The 16,140-nt window shown below is 40.1% G+C and overlaps 1 protein-coding gene across 1 annotated transcript; it reads right to left on the reverse strand.

The window, feature by feature from the left end:
• Positions 1–826: 826 nt before the first annotated feature.
• Positions 827–9,339, reverse strand: LOC120044457 (membrane-spanning 4-domains subfamily A member 4A-like). The gene is made up of 7 exons (XM_038989108.1): positions 9,081–9,339; positions 8,870–8,986; positions 8,383–8,439; positions 7,906–8,085; positions 7,436–7,558; positions 6,072–6,161; positions 827–1,074 (listed from the first exon to the last, which is right to left on the reverse strand). Exons 1-7 carry the CDS (start codon positions 9,249–9,251, stop codon positions 979–981), a joined length of 834 nt encoding a protein of 277 aa, XP_038845036.1. The 5' UTR covers positions 9,252–9,339; the 3' UTR covers positions 827–978.
• Positions 9,340–16,140: the final 6,801 nt, after the last annotated feature.

Below are 16,140 nucleotides of genomic sequence, written 5' to 3' on the forward strand. Positions count from 1 at the left end.
GAAACACATGGTGTCACGACTTCCGCCGAAGTCGGCCCTTCTCCTTGTTCGGGTGGTGTTCGGCGGTCGACGTCACCGGCTTTCTAGTCACCATCGATCCATTTTTCAGTTTCGTTTTGTTATGTCTGTATTACACACACCTGGTTTCAATTCCCCTATCATGTTCCCTATTTAACCCTCTGGCATTCATTTCTGTTTTGTCCGTGATTGTTTGTTGCGTTAGTGGTTGTTGTTATTACGTGTGTGTTTGTTATTATTCCTTTTGAGGAATTTTTGCTGAATATTTGAGTAAACGCTGTGGTTTCGCTCAACACCTGTGTCCTGCGCTTGACTCCGCTACTTCTCTGCACACAACCCTGACACATGGTTTTGACTGTTCATGAACTTTAATGTTGCACAAACTCAAGATAGAAAGGATATAGGCTAATGCCCAATGTAAACATCCACGCACCACTCCCTCCTTATAAGGATGTTTTCAGACCCTTCAACCACATGTATTTAGGTCTAGCATTAGTTTAAAGATCAATATTTACCCGAAATATGAATGTCATTAATTACATTGTATAGAAGATAAAAGTGACTTCAAACAAAAAACAAAATTCTGTCAGTTTTATTGTTTCAAGACATTAAGTTAAATATGCATTTGTGTGTTATTAAAAAGGATGCATCATATGTCATATAGCAGTGGTTGATTTTAGTTGATAAATCTATTATACTTTTATATCAGAAATGATGATGAAATTATATCAATTAAAGAAAGATAGAAATGACAAAAACATGAAGTTATAAAATCAACCATATAGTAACCTAAACATTATACTGAAACATTGCATTACAATACACTATCAATATTAAACTGTCAAATTATTCAGATCAGTAATGTGGTGCTAACCGTTGCCTGGCTTGGAGCAGAAAAATAGGCCCAGAGAACACAATTTCAACAAGAAAAAGAACAATGTATTCACGGAGGCCCAATTCTCAAGGGATGAGAGGAGTGTATTGAGGAGGCAGGTGGTTCTGTTGAAACCCTGTACCCATATCGCCTCCCTCAGGACCCTTTGGGTAGTTCCCAGTCTGTAGAAACAACACAGTACATATATGACCTTAACTACTGTATAGTTATGTTCCAAATGGCACCCTATTCCCAATATATAGTGCTCTACTTATGACCAAAGCCTGCACCATATACCCTGTATAGTATACTGGGCCAAAGTAGTGCACTATATAGGGATTAGGAAGCCGTTTGGGTTGCATCCCGATAGAAATTCTACAATAAAGAGATGTTAACAAAAAAGCAACAGTGCACATGCTCAGTATCTTTAAATTAAACTGATTACTTACTGGGTTGAGCCCGTAGAGTGCCAATAATGCATGATCATCACATCCTTGCAAGGTTATTATATAGTTACGTTTTAAATTACATGTATTTGTTTTCAATGTTTATTTTGAATTTAGTGTCAGTTAGGTTTTCAGAACAATTTTGTTCGTTTTAATTTAGTTTACGTTGAATTAACATTTATATTTCGTTATATTATTAATTTTGTATTTTTAGTGTTAGGGACAGAATCAAAGCTAATTTGATTTGATACATGCTTCGTAAACAACAGGTGTAGACTAACAGTGAAATGCTTATTTACGGGTCCTTCCCAGCAATGCAGAGAGAAAAATAGAAAAGGTTTTGAAAAATAATAAAACAAGGAATAAATACACAATGAGTAATGCTAACATGGCTATATACACGGGGTACCCGTATCCTGCACAGAGTCGATGTTCAGGGGTACGAGGTAATTGAGGTAGATATGTGCATATAGGTAGGGGTAAAGTGGACCAGGCAACACAATAGATAATAAGCAGTAGCAGTAGCGTATGTGATGAGTCAAAAGAGTTTGTGAAAAAGGGGGTCAATGCAGATAGTTTGGGTAGCTATTTGGTTAACTATTTAGCAGTCTTATAGCTTGGGGGTTGAAGCCGTTCAGGGTCCTGTTGGTTCCAGATATAATGCATCCGTACCGCTTGCCATGTGGTAACAGAAAGAACAGTTTATGACCTGGGTGGCTGCAGTCTGAATATGTTTAAGGCCTTCTTCTACCACCGCCTGGTATAGAGGTCCTGCCAGGTCACTGATCTTCTCCTTATAGGCTGTTTCATCGTTGTCAGTGATCAGGCCTACCACCGTTGTGTCGTCAGCAAACGTGATGATGGTGTTGGAGTTGTGCGTGGCCACACAGTTGTGGGTGAACAGGGAGCACAGAGGGGACTAAGTACACACCCCTGAGGGGCCCCCGTGTTGAGAGTGAGCATGGCGGATGTGTTGTTCCCTACCCTCACCACCTGGGGCGGCCCGTCTGGAAGTCCAGGATCCAGTTGCAGAGGGAGGTGTTCAGTCCCAGGGACCTGAGATTGTAGTGCACTATGGTGTTGAATAGAGATTGCGGCATCTGTGGATCTGTTGGGACGGTATGCAAATTGGAGTGGGTCCAGGGTGTCTGGGATGATGGTGTTGATTTGAGACATGGCTCGCTTTTCAAAGCATCTCATGGCTACAGATATGAGTGCTAAGGGGCAATAGTCATTTAGACAGGTTAGCTTGGGTTTCGGCGGCTGGGTGTCCCTTTGTAGTCCATGATAGTTTGCAAGCCCTGCAGAGCGTAGTAAGATTCAATCAGTCCTGTATTGATGGTTTGCCTGTTTGATGACTTGAGGAGGTGGTAGCAGGATTTCTTAAAAGCGTCCGGGTTAGTGTCCCGCTCCTTGAAAGTGGTAGCTCTAGCCTTTAGCTCAGTATGGATGTTGCCTGTAATCCATGGCTTCTGGTTGGTATATGTACGTACAGTCACTGTGGGGACAACATTGTCAATGCTCTTATTAATGAAGCCGGTAACTGATGTGATTAACATTGAGAAGTTTGATGAATTCCGGAACCTATTCCAGTCTGTGCTAGCTCGTCTTGTAGCTTAGCATCCGCTTCATCGGACCACTTTCGTATTAAGCTCTTCACTGGTACTTCCTGTTTGAGTTTTTGCTTGTAAGCAGGAATCAGAAGGATAGAGTTATGGTCAGATATAGAACAGAGGTTAGGGGCGGTTTATTTTCTTGCCAACATAGTCTTGTCAGGATGCCGGCTCGTTTGGCTTCTCTTGTGCCGTCACTTCCTCTTGAGTCCCGGGGCCTGGTCTGGAGTAAGCAGAACGTCCAGAGCTGCCCACTTGTTGAAGTAGAAATTGCCATCCAACTCAAGGTTAGTGATCTATGATCTGATGTCCAGAAGCTGTTTTCAGTCATAGGAAATGACGGAGACATTATGTACAGCAAAAGTTACCATCAATGTAAAAAAAATAAAACACAATAATAGTAGAATTGGTCAGTAGCCCGTAAAATGTTTGCTATCCACTGCAGTGCCATCTGGTACCCAGAAAGCATGGCGTGGGAGGATAGGAGCCATTTGGATTGTATAGTTTGAGTGCTTTTTGGGATATCACTTCTTGCAAACGGGGGGAAGTAACACATAATGTGATGGGTCAGGTCATAGGTTTGGTTAGCCCTTTTGGGCTCCCGAGTGGCGCAGCGGTCTAAGGCACTGCATCTCAGTGTTAGACTACAGCACACCCCGGTTCGAATCCAGCTGTACCACAACTGGCCGTGATTGGGAGTCCCATAGGGCGGCGCACAATTGGCCCAGCGTCGTCCGGGTTTGGCTGGTGTAGGCCGTCATTGTAAATAAGAATTTATTCTTAACTGACTTGCCTAGTTAAATAAAGGTTAAATAAATGTAAAAAAAACATTTCTGTACATTGGAGTCATTCCATGTCCCTTTTGAATAGCTGAGGTGATTTGGTCAAGTGTAAAATGCTCCATCTACAAACCATTGATTCTTGATTGCGATGTGGTTTTGGATACCATGAACACTCAGTTAAATTGTCATCCAAAAATAACCGTAGAAATACAAAAAGATACACTTACTGTTTTCTGTTTTACCACACATTTCCACTGAGGTTTTTTGTGTAACACAAACTGTAAACCCCAATGTGCTGTCATTGCTATTTTATTTTAAGAAACCTGTTGCACTTAATATTCCAGAGTTACTTGGTGATTTTGTTGTCATTACTCAAATCTGGACCCTGTAGTGGGACCAGATTTGAGTTATGTCAACTTGAAAATTCTGAGTAACCCCCCCCCCCCCCCCCCCCACTAAGCCTTCCCAGTGTGCCTTTTCAAGTGAATTGTAGAGTTACCACCCATAACTGTATTTGTTAGTGACAGAGATGTGGTTGTTACATTTTTCACTCTCACTCTGTGGCCTTCACCTGTGAGTTGCTAGGCAAATGTTATCATTATATTTAAACTTCATGAAAACACACAAGGCCTTATTTTGAGGCCTATCTTTACCCTATTTCAGTGGCCTGAAATGCATGGTTTACAGACCACATGAGGCCTGCAAGTAAGGTTGCACATTTCCAGTAACATTCCCAAATTGCAACTGAGATTTCTGGAAAACCTGGGAAATTTACCAGAAATTTGCCACCCTACCTGCTAATCAGATTATGCTGGCTTGCAATGTGATGTTACAGAGTTACAATATCCAACAGTTTAACATTTGAATCACCTGCAACCTGAATGAATAACTACTGCCAGGGTTAGGAGACAACCTAAGCCATTTAATAAACCGGAACAACCATTTCAGTAATGGAAGCAAAAAATCTAACTAAATGATTGGATTAGTTTAGAAAATGTGTTATGTTATTTATCTTTGTGTAGCACAAGATGAATCAATCATTCAGTCAAGGTATATGCATTTTTTTTTTTTTTATTCCTCCCCCAAATATCTACATGCAGTAGAGCATGCTGGGGGATAAAATCACAACTTAAAAAAGTAGAGTTGTGTGACTTCTCATTTAGTTGAGTCAGTACCACATTAATATTTTAATAATAATTTAAGGACCGACGCTGGAGTCGAGAAGCAGGTACGGGGTGTCAAACATTTAAAGAGGAACAGACAAGGAACAAGACAGGAACAGCACACAGGTAACAAAACGACATACAAACATTAATGTGAAAACGGGAAACAGAGCTGGGGGACAGACAGATATAGGGAAGGAAATAACAAAGGTGAAAGGTTTCTTTCTTTCCTTCCGAGTTTCCATTAGCTCAGGAAGTGCAATGCAAAACACCTCCGTGGGAATCTGTGTTAAAACAGCGCAGAGTAAGTGTGTCTTTTGTATTTGTAAAATCATTTTGGGGTGATATGAAAGTAGAATTTTCCAAAACCGTATTGCACGCAGTGATTATTAACGGTTAGACAGAGCATCGGGAAAGTTTAACATGTTGGCCCTGCTGTGGTTAACTGTTCAAATTAGAACCCTATGGCTGTATCGGCTTGGGTTCTCAAGAGCTATGGTTAGGTTCAAATTATAAAGTCACAAATGGCAAAAATCACCAGGGGCTAATCGTTTAGTTGAAAATTGTTGTGTTTTAGTAACTTTGATTAGCAGATGGTTCTGTTTGACTGTTTTTAAGGTGATGGAAAAGTGTTCTAATGATGTATATAAACCCTGGATTGTATTAGCCATTGAGAGCTTTGAAGTTTAGCTCACATAATATAATGTGAAAGTATGCATTAAGGTGTCTGTAATAGAATAAACATGTCAAAAACAAATGTAGACATTAATAAAAGCATTTCGATAGCTTACATAATCTTATTTACATTGGAGGAGGAAAGCCAAGATGGCTGTGTGGTGGCTTCAATACAGCAACCCCTGTCAGTCATACAGGGTTTATACACACTGGTTCTATCACGTGCAACGACGTCAACCATTTTAATTGGACGACGCTTAAACTTCAACTCAAACGTTTTCTAATGTTCGCAAGTACGGACCCACAGAATTTCATACAGTGACCAATGTTTTGGTGATTACACAATTTGAAATGAAAGTTTTCGCAGTGGAAATGTAAAAAATTACCCCAGAAACTCAGTAACTACGACTCTGGGGAGATCTTTTTAATTCAAATTTTAGATAACGAGCAGCCTATTTGATATGGCGACCTTGCAGTTCAACCTCCAAAAGATGTCATACCTCGTAGTTGTTCTGAGGAGGGTAAGGTGCGTTGCTTGGAGTCATGCTGCCATGAGGTACCGGTATTTGATTCCCAATGATGAACACTTGCTAAAAGACAGACATGTCAATTTTAAGTCCATTTCTAGTAATTCATTATCGAATATACAGGTGTCATGACTGCTCAGTGCTCTTACAGTTGCCAGAACATACACTATATATACACAAAAGTATGTGGACACCCCTTCAAATTAGTGGATTCGGCTATTTCAGCCATACCCGTTGCTGTCAGGTGTATAAAATCGAGCACACAGCCATGCAATCTCCATAGACAAACATTGGCAGTAAAATGGCCTTACTGAAGAGCTCAGTGACTTTCAACGTGGCACCGTCATAGGATGCCATCTTTTCAACAAGTCTGTGCATCAAATTTCTGATTTGATTTCGGTAGAAACTGTAAGCTCTCTCACCATCCACACACACCATACGTTCAAACACCTGTGTCTTTATAGATCACCTGATGTGTGTTTACCACCATTTGTCTTCCCCTAGTGGTCGGGAGTGTAATTGCCTAAAAAATACCATAATATAAGACACACCCAAATTGGCTCTTACACTGGGTAAAGTTCATGATGCACTTGACCTTAACAAGGGGCCCAGGACCAGTGGAAGAAAATTAGCCCAATAACATCAAAGATCCACCACCATATTTTACAGTAGGTATGGTGATATTTTCTGCTCTTGCGTTCCCATTTCGATGCCAAACTCACCACTGGTGTGTGTGGTCAATGAGCTATTTTCATGTCATCCAACAAATGTAAACGCCTGGAGTTTGCTAAACGGCATTGGCACTTGGATTGAACCCTGTGATTTGATCAGATGACATGAACAAAGAGCTCTTTCGCCACACACACCAGTGGTGGGTTTGGTGTTGAAATAAGAATACATTAAGCAGAAGAAAAAAACATTAAATAAGTGCAGACAAAGGATGTCAATGATCTGGAAGTATTCTGTATGGATGAATGGTCTAAGATCCCTCCCAATGGGGTCTCCAAATCATAAAACATTTTAGAAAATGTGTCAGTGCTGTTATCCTTGCACAGTGAGGTATTGAAAACAGGGGTGTCATTAATATTGACCCATACCTGTTTGAAATAAAAAAAATACTACTTGTTAAGCAAAAACACTTTCTCTGAGCAATTGTATTAATACACATTTTTGGGCACATACGATGCATCTCAGTATTGTATTATTTATTTTAAACAGTCATTTTTGCTCATTTTTATCAAGGGTGTCAATAATTTCAGACCACACTGTATATGGAACTAGATTTCTGTCTAAATGTTGGACAACATTTTGACAGAAATCTATGTCCAAAGACTCACCTCAGGGGTGGAACGGCAGCACAGGCAGACAGCTATGCAGGCGAATGACGAGACACAGATGGACACTATAAACTCCAGCATGGAGAAAACAGCCAAAACACCTGATATTCCCTGGGACCTGACCTTTAGACAGATAAGAACAGGAAACAGCATTTAACTAGACTACACCTCCATTTGGAGCAATTATGTACAATTAAACTTTGACTCCTGTTTCACTGTGGGCTAACAAGAAGTATAAGTAATAGCATCTATATAGCATAGCATCTATATAGCAACTCAATAGCATCTAATTCACTATTGCTTGCATGTTCGAGATATCACATATCTGCTCCAAATGGAGTATAATTTAAACAAATAAAAAACATTAAACACTACGTACATTAGTCTAGTAATACGATTATAGATGATAAATACCCCTTTACCGATTTACAAATATCTCCTGACCAAAGGAATAAGCATTTGGTATATACCCGATACTGTTGACAGACAGAGGACGTAGGGTAGTAGACATAGGATGGAGGGTAGTATGAAGGATTGCCTGGATAGTCACAGTAGTACAAGAGGATCCCAGCACTGTCTAAAGAATGCAGAATGGTGCCAGTAAGAGCAGTAACTGCGGCGACAACATTCATTCCAAGGGAGCCTTTTACCTAAGGGACAGAGAGCAGAAAGAGAACATGGGAATGAATGATTGGTTGTGAAGAATGAAATGCAATATAAAATACAGTGTGTTGACAATCATTATTGCAAGTCTTTATTAAAGGGGCAATTCGCAGTTGCTGAATCGTCAGTGCCCACCCCACTGCTTGTGTTGTGGGAGGAAAACAAACAGTTTGAATGAAAACATGAGTGCCTATATGTGAAGTAGATTCTATGTTTTTAAATAGAGTGGAACTATATAAATCAAAAGCCTAAACTTTATTGAGGCAAAAATAGTTGATACTGACCAGACATTTGTTCAGTTTGTTGTCAGCAGCAACAGTTAGAGAGCCTGCAACTACATACTGAGAAGGAACAGGGAAGAGATTATACAAGCCTACATACCAAATGGCACCCTATTCTCTACATAGTACACTACAAAAGTAGTGCACTGTATAGGGAGTAGGGTACCATGTGGGACAAAAATATTTCTACAGTATGACCAAAATTCAAAATCAAGTTTAATTACTCCCACATAGAAGTCAACAGAAACTGAAATGCATGAGTGTATGAATGGCACAGGCCTAGCCAAATACATATACATTGATAAAAGTCATTTGTTAAGTCATTCATTATACATTCAAGATTTTATATATTTAAAAAAATTCCACATACTGTATTGTTTTTAATGCATTTCTTTTCAAAATATGACGATTCAATTATTAGGATGTTTTGTTTGCATCACGACAGACAGGAAATGTAAGAAATGATTATTAGACAGAGCAGCTCACTCACAATGATAGATCCCCAGACAAATATTCCACTAAATACTCCAATATTGTCTACTTGTGGTCCGGCAGTCACCACGATTCCTGTCAACAGCATCATCAAACCAATCATGATCTGTATGGTCTGTGAGAGAAAAACAAAGCAGAAAATTCATTTTTCTCTTTGTTCAACCAAAATGAAAAATCATTTTCAAATGATGTAAAACATAAATTCTTACTCCCAGCGCTTTTGGATGCCCTGCCCGGAAACTTCCCAGCACTGAAGAGACCGTCTGTCCCAGACAGTGAGGAGCAGAAGCGACCCCTGCGACCTCCATCCCGTTCCCATAGGGGTAGACATGGGTGAATACCACCGCCCCGTTAGTGGTGGTTGTTTGAGAGCTGGACATCTTCAGAGGACAGAAGGATGTTTGTAGTACAGTAAGAGGTGATATGGCTGGTCAGCGGTGTTTTGTTGAGCCTCCTGCAAAGTTTGTCCTCTCCCTGGGACTTACAGATAATCATTTACATGGGAATGTAATGCACAATAGGTGTGTGCGTCAGCTACTAATCTGACTTTGAACACTCCCCATTAAATATGGGTGGGTAGTAGGCTGTGTGTGTCTGTGGTTACTGTATCATCTGTTTAGTTGACTAACTTCCTCATGGCTGAGCGACCTTTAGTTCCTTCTTTATTGTCATAACTTCCTATCTTGGGCTTGAAGTTCCTTGCCTATAGAACACAGGCTATAAAAGAAACTCATACACTTCCATGAAAGTTGCATAAGTTTCTATTTCATGCTACATAGCATGGAAGTGTACACATTTATTTTGTTCTGTGCTGTATAAGTAACCATCTTCAAGGTATAGTATAATAAAGTAATTTAACCAAATACTTTGCCCCTCTGTGGGGAGACATCCTGAATTAAAGAAGTAGGTGAAAGCACCGGAACTGTTTATTAGTGATTGTTGGTGAATGGACATTAGATAATCATGACAAACAAAAAAGAGCTTAGTAAAGTGGAGTGTATATAAATCCTGAGATATCATGTAAACATAAGCTCATGTCTATTCCTGCACCCCTCTCTTCCTCTTCTCCCCCCTCTCTCCCTCATCTTCCTCTCTTCCTATTCTTCCCTCTCATCCTCTCCTCCCCTCCTGTCTCTCCCTCTCCTCTTTCTTCCAAGGTTTTTATAGTTTTGTGTTTTAAAAGTTGTAGAAACATCTCAAGGATGATCAATGGAAACAGGATGCACCTGAGCTCAATTTCGAGTCTCATTGAAAAGGGTCTGAGTACTTAAGTAAATAAGGTATATCTGTTTTATATTTGTAATAAATTAGCAAAAATATCTAAAAAACAGTTTTCAATTTGTCATTATGGGGTATTGTTTGTAGATTGATGAGGAAAAAAATATTTAATCAATTTTAGAATAAGGATGTAACAAAATGTGTAAAAAGTGAAGGAGTCTGAATACTTTCCAAATGCACTGTATCTGGTCTAAAAAGGAAGGAAAATACAATCACGAGTATCAACTTTTGTAGACAATATACTGACGCACAAACAGTGCATTGCGCAAACAAAACAACCCTCACAATTTCAACTGGAATTACTTGGGTCTATTGCTGAACTTTTTGTTGAAAACAAATATTTGATTGCGAAGAGACTGTCACTGGCAAACATGGTTACAGACCCAACAACATTATATAGTATCTCCTCCTCATCAAGAAAAGCACATCAGCTAATTATAATACACAAAGTAAGCAAAACAATGAAATCATTCCAACATTGCCTAAAATGATGAATAAGATATTAATGAGATAGACCTATATAAGCTATATAACAATTGAGATGTACAAAATATTGCATACGGGAACGATGAGCGGATAACAGGCAAGCCGTCATTTTGTTTAAGACGTTAATGAGCGAGTTGTCGATATACTGTAACTATTTGTTCAGCACTTTTTAAATGTACAACGACAGATTTCAGAACATGGGTCGTTCTTACATTATTCTCCCTGTATACCAAGTCAGAACTGTAGGACAAATAACGGGGGCATATAAGCAGACAATGAAAGCTCTTACAATATTCAATAGATGACATTTCTCGAAAACAGGCTACAGGTTACATGTGCACCACCTAGTCAGAACAGTAGGCTAAGTCCTGAGGGGGAGAGGGACCAAATTCTAAGGGTGAGACACATGGGCTACTAACAGCTTACTACACAACATACACTTACTATTACTTTCTTAGCTACAGTATACATATCTTCCCTGCATATTACAATACATTTTTGGACTCATCTTGTTGTGCTGTGCTCACTTGAAAAGGAAGATGACACGGAGGTCCTTCTTGTGGGAAAATGTTGTCAAAGTCTGTCATTCTCTGGATTTATGGTGCTTTCAAGACAACTGGGAACTCTGAAAAAAACAAGGTCGAATCATGATGACGTCAGTGATCTTCAGCTCATAGCTCTAGAAAAGGGCCCGAGTTCCGGATTTACAATTCAAATCAAAAATCAAATCAAATGTATTGGTCACATACACATGGTTAGCAGATGTTATTGCGAGTGTAGCGAAATGCTTGTGCTTCTACTTCCAACCGTGCAGCAATATCTAACAAGTAATATCTAACAATTCCACAACAAATACCTAAAACACAAATCTAAGAAAAGGAATGGACTAAGAATATATAAATATACAGTATGAATGAGCAATGTCAGAGTGCACAGGCTAAGATGCAATAGACCGTATAGAATACAGTATATACATATTAGATGAGTAATGTAAGATGTAAACATTTTAAAGCGGCATTATTAAAGTGACTAGTGTTCCATTTATTAAAGTGGCCAATGATTTCAAGTCTGTATGTAGGCAGCAGCCTCTCTGTGCTAGTGATGGCTGATTAACAGTTATTGCGTTAGAAGCTGTTTTTCAGTCTCTCGGTCCCAGCTTTGATGCACCTGTACTGACCTCGCCTTCTGGATGGTACTGGGGTGAACAGGCAGTGGCTTGGATGGTTGTTGTCATTGATAATCTTTTTGGCCTTCTTGTGACATCGGGTGCTGTAGGTGTCCTGGAGGGCTGTTTGTGAGGGTTTTAATTGACAAGCCAAATTTCTTCAGCCTCCTGAGGTTCCCTCTGCTGTTTCCTGAAGTCTACGATAATCTCCATTGTTTTGTTGACGTTGAGTGAGAAGTTATATTCCTTACACCACAATCCGAGAGCCCTCACCTCCTCCCTGCAGGCTGTCTCGTCGTTGTTGGTCTGCAAACTTGATGATGGCCACTCAGTTATGGGTGAACAGGGAGTACAGGAGTGGGCTGAGCACGCACCCTTGTGGGGCCCTGGTGTTGAGGACGACTGACCACCTGGGGGCGGCCCGTCGGGAAGTCCAGGACCCAATTGCACAGGGCGGGGTTGAGACCCAGGGCCTCAAGCGTAATGATGAGCTTGGGGCGTACTATGGTGTTGAATGCTGAGCTATAGTCAATGAACAGCATTCTTACATTGGTTATCCTCTTGTCCAGATGGGATAGGCCAGTGTGCAGTGTGATGGCGATTACATCGTCTGTGGACCTATTGAGGCAGTAAGCAAATTGAAGTGGGTCTAGGGTGACAGGTAAGGTGGAGGTGAAATGATACTTGACTAGTCTCTCAAAGCAGTGAGTGCTACGAGGCGATAGTCATTTAGTTCAGTTACCATTGCATTCTTGGGTACAGAAACAATGGTGGCCATATTGAAGCATGTGGGGACAGCAGACTGGGATAAGGAGAGATTGAATATGTCTGTAAACACACCAGTCAGCTGGTCTGCGAATGCTCTGAGGATGCAGCTAGGGATGCCACCTGGGCCGGCAGCCTTGAGAGGGTTAACAAGTTTAAATGTCTAATTCTAATTAATTAAAAAGAATAATTCAACTTAATTGTGTTAATTTATTATGTGTCTGAGATTGTTTTCAATGGTATCTGTGAAAGACAAACAATTTAGTTTACATTTTGTTTACTTTCTGCTCACTTTATTGCATTAGTGAGCCCTCAAATGATACTTTAGCCTAATTTGCTACATAGGTCATCTGCCTTTTTTGCCATTATTTTGCATTGGACAAAAGATGTAACCCACAAATGTTGGCTTAGGTTTTTTTGCCAAACTAACAACGTCTTACTATATTTAAATTATTTGATTTGATTTCAACTAACTTGTTTTAATTCAATTAAGTTACGTCAGCCATGGAGAAGGAGAGCCCACAGTCCTTGGTTGTGGCTGCGTCGGTGGCGCTGTGTTATCTTCAAAGCGGGCAAAGAACATGTTTAGCTTGTCTGGCAGCAAGACGTCGATGGTTGGATTTCCTTTTATAGTCCGTGATTGACTCTAAATACTGCCACATACGTCTCATGTCTGAGCCGTTGAATTGTGACTCCATTTTGTCTCGATATTGACGTTTTACCTGTTTGGTTGCCTTGTGGAGGGAACGACTACTCTGTTTGTATTCTGCCATATTCCCAGTCACCTTGCCATGGTTAAATGTGGTGCTTGGTGCTTTCAGTTTTGCGTGAATGCTGCCATCTATCCATGTTTTCTGGTTAGGGTAGGTTTTAATAGTCATAGTGTGTACAACATCTCCTATACACTTCTTGATGAAATCAGTAACCATCTCAGTGTACACGTCAATATTATTCTAGGAAGCTATCCGGAACATATCCTAGTCCCCGTGATCGAAACAATCTTGAAGCGTTGATTTCGATTGGTCAGACCAGCATTGAATAGTCCTTAGCATGGGTGCTTCCTGTGTGAGTTCATGCCTATAGGAAGGGAGGAGCAAAATGGAGTTGTGGTCAGATTTGCCGAAAGGAGGGAGGGGGAGGGCCTTGTATGTATCCCGGAAGTTAGAGTAGCAGTGGTCCAGTGCGAGTGCTACAGTCAATATGCTGTTAGAATTTGCTTTGTGAAAATCCCTAGCTACAATAAACACACCCTCAGGATATATGGTTTCCAGTTTGCATAAAGTTCAGTGAAGTTCCTTGAGGGTCGTCGTGGTTTCGGCTTGAGGGGGGATATACACAGCTGTGACAATAACCAAAGAGAGTTCTCTTGGGAGATTATACGGTCGGCATTTGATTGTGAGGAATTCTATTTCAGGTGAACAAAAGGACTTGAGTTCCTGTATGTTGATACAATTACACCATGAGTCGTTAATCATGAAACATACACCCCCGCCCTTCTTCTTCCCGGAGAGTTGTTTATTCCTGTCAGCGCGATACACTGAGAATCCAGTTGGCTGTACCGGCTTCGACAAGATATCCCGATAGAGCCACGTTTCCGTGAAACAGAGTATGTTACAATCCCTGATGTCTCTGTGGAAAGCAACTCTTGCCCTGATCTCGTCAACTTTGTTATCTAGGGACTGGATATTAGCGAGTAATATATTCGGAAGCGGTGAAGGGTGTGCGCGCCTCCTAGGTCTGACTAGAAGACTGCTCCAGCTCCCTCTCCTCTGGTGGCGTTGTTTTAGGTCGGCCTCTGGAATCAGCTCAAATTCCGAAATGGATGACCGTTCAAAACGTATTTTTCCAGTCGGAGCCTGTTTTTTCCCCGAGGTCCCAGTTGTCTTGAACTCACTTAAGTCAAGTTTTCGCAGTTCCGAGTTAACTGTTGTTTTGAGCGAGGCACAAATCATGCTTCATTGACAGCATGGCAAAGTTGGTCTCCATGTTTTTGATGCCATTCCATTTGCTCCGTTCCGGGAAATTATTATGAGTCATCCTCCCCTCAGCAGCCTCCACTGAGTTGTATTAGGTACATTTCCGCAACAACCAGTAGCGTTGAAGGCGAGACTAAACTTCTCCACTCTTTTGATCCGGTAGCTACCACGTTGAAACAGAAGCGCACCTGTGCACATACTCGGATACTCTGTGTGAGAACAATGTCTTGCGTCTCATCTCAATCTGCGGTGCTGCAACATCACGCTTAGTCAACCTTTAAATTAGTGTGACCTGCCAGGTTCAGAAGCTTAAACTCCATTAAAAAAAAACGAGAAAACCCCATTTGATTTTTGCCCAAAATGTGGAGAAAAAAACCTAGAACTGAACATAAATCTGAACATATTTTAGTTCGTTTTGGAGTCAATGATAATTGTTCCAGTATAGTTTCAGTATTTTAAATGTGTTTGAATGATAGGGCAACATTTAGATTTCCGCCTAAATAGACATACCAAAACATTATTATTTTTTCATGAGATGACCATAAACAAACTGGTAATGCTGCATAATTTTATTAAGGTCTGGAACTCACCTTTCTGGTAATTTCTAAAAAATAAATTGCTGAGGTGTATTCCCTTTTAAAGGTACAAGCTCAAGTACCCTACCCTTCAAAAGTTTACCTACAAATCATCCCGGAGTCACCTCGTCACTGTTGACATTGAGACTGGTGTTTTGCTGCAACTATTTAATGAAGCTGCCAGTTGAGGACTTGTGAGACGTCCGTTTCTCAAACTAGACACGCTAATGTACTTGTCCTCTTGCTTAGTTGTGAACCGAGGCCTCCCATTCCTCTTTCTGTTCTGGTTAGAGCCAGTTTGCACTGTTCTGTGAAGGGAGTGTTGTGTATATTTTGGTGTATATTTTTTTGTGTATATTTTTTGGGTAAACTCAGATTCTCTTTATCTAATAGTTGACTTTGGTTGAAGATCTGATAACAATCGATACAACAATATGCAAAAATAGTGAAAATCAGAAAGGGGGCAAATACTTTTTCACGGCACTGTAGAAGCAACAGTCATTTTTCATACTTTGGTCATCATACTTTGGTTTCTTAAAAGATCATAACATTTCATGAAACACATGGTTTTGACTGTTCATGAACTTTAATGTTGCACAAACTCAAGATAGAAAGGATATAGGCTAATGCCCAATGTAAACATCCACGCACCACTCCCTCCTTATAAGGATGTTTTCAGACCCTTCAACCACATTTATTTAGGTCTAGCATTAGTTTAAAGATCAATATTTACCCGAATTTATGAATGGCATTAATTACATTGTATAGAAGATAAAAGTGACTTCAAACAAAAAACAAAATTCTGTCAGTTTTATTGTTTCAAGACAAGTTAAATATGCATTTGTGTGTTATTAAAAAGGATGCATCATATGTCATATAGCAGTGGTTGATTTTAGTTGATAAATCTATTATACTTTTATATCAGAAATGATGATGAAATTATATCAATTAAAGAAAGATAGAAATGACAAAAACATGAAGTTATAAAATCAACCATATAGTAACCTAAACATTATACTGAAAC

The sequence above is a fragment of the Salvelinus namaycush genome, chromosome 3 (genome assembly GCF_016432855.1).
Source record: "Salvelinus namaycush isolate Seneca chromosome 3, SaNama_1.0, whole genome shotgun sequence".
Lineage (NCBI taxonomy): Eukaryota > Metazoa > Chordata > Actinopteri > Salmoniformes > Salmonidae > Salvelinus > Salvelinus namaycush.

Coding starts and splice junctions, on each gene's coding strand:
- LOC120044457 (XM_038989108.1), bottom strand. CDS start 9,251: ATGTCCAGCTCTCAAACAACCACCACTAACGGGGCGGTGGTATTCACC. Junction 8,987..9,080: donor GGCATCCAAAAGCGCTGGGA/GTAAGAATTTAT, acceptor TTTCTCTCACAG/ACCATACAGATCATGATTGG. Junction 8,440..8,869: donor TTGTCTGGGGATCTATCATT/GTGAGTGAGCTG, acceptor GTTCCTTCTCAG/TATGTAGTTGCAGGCTCTCT.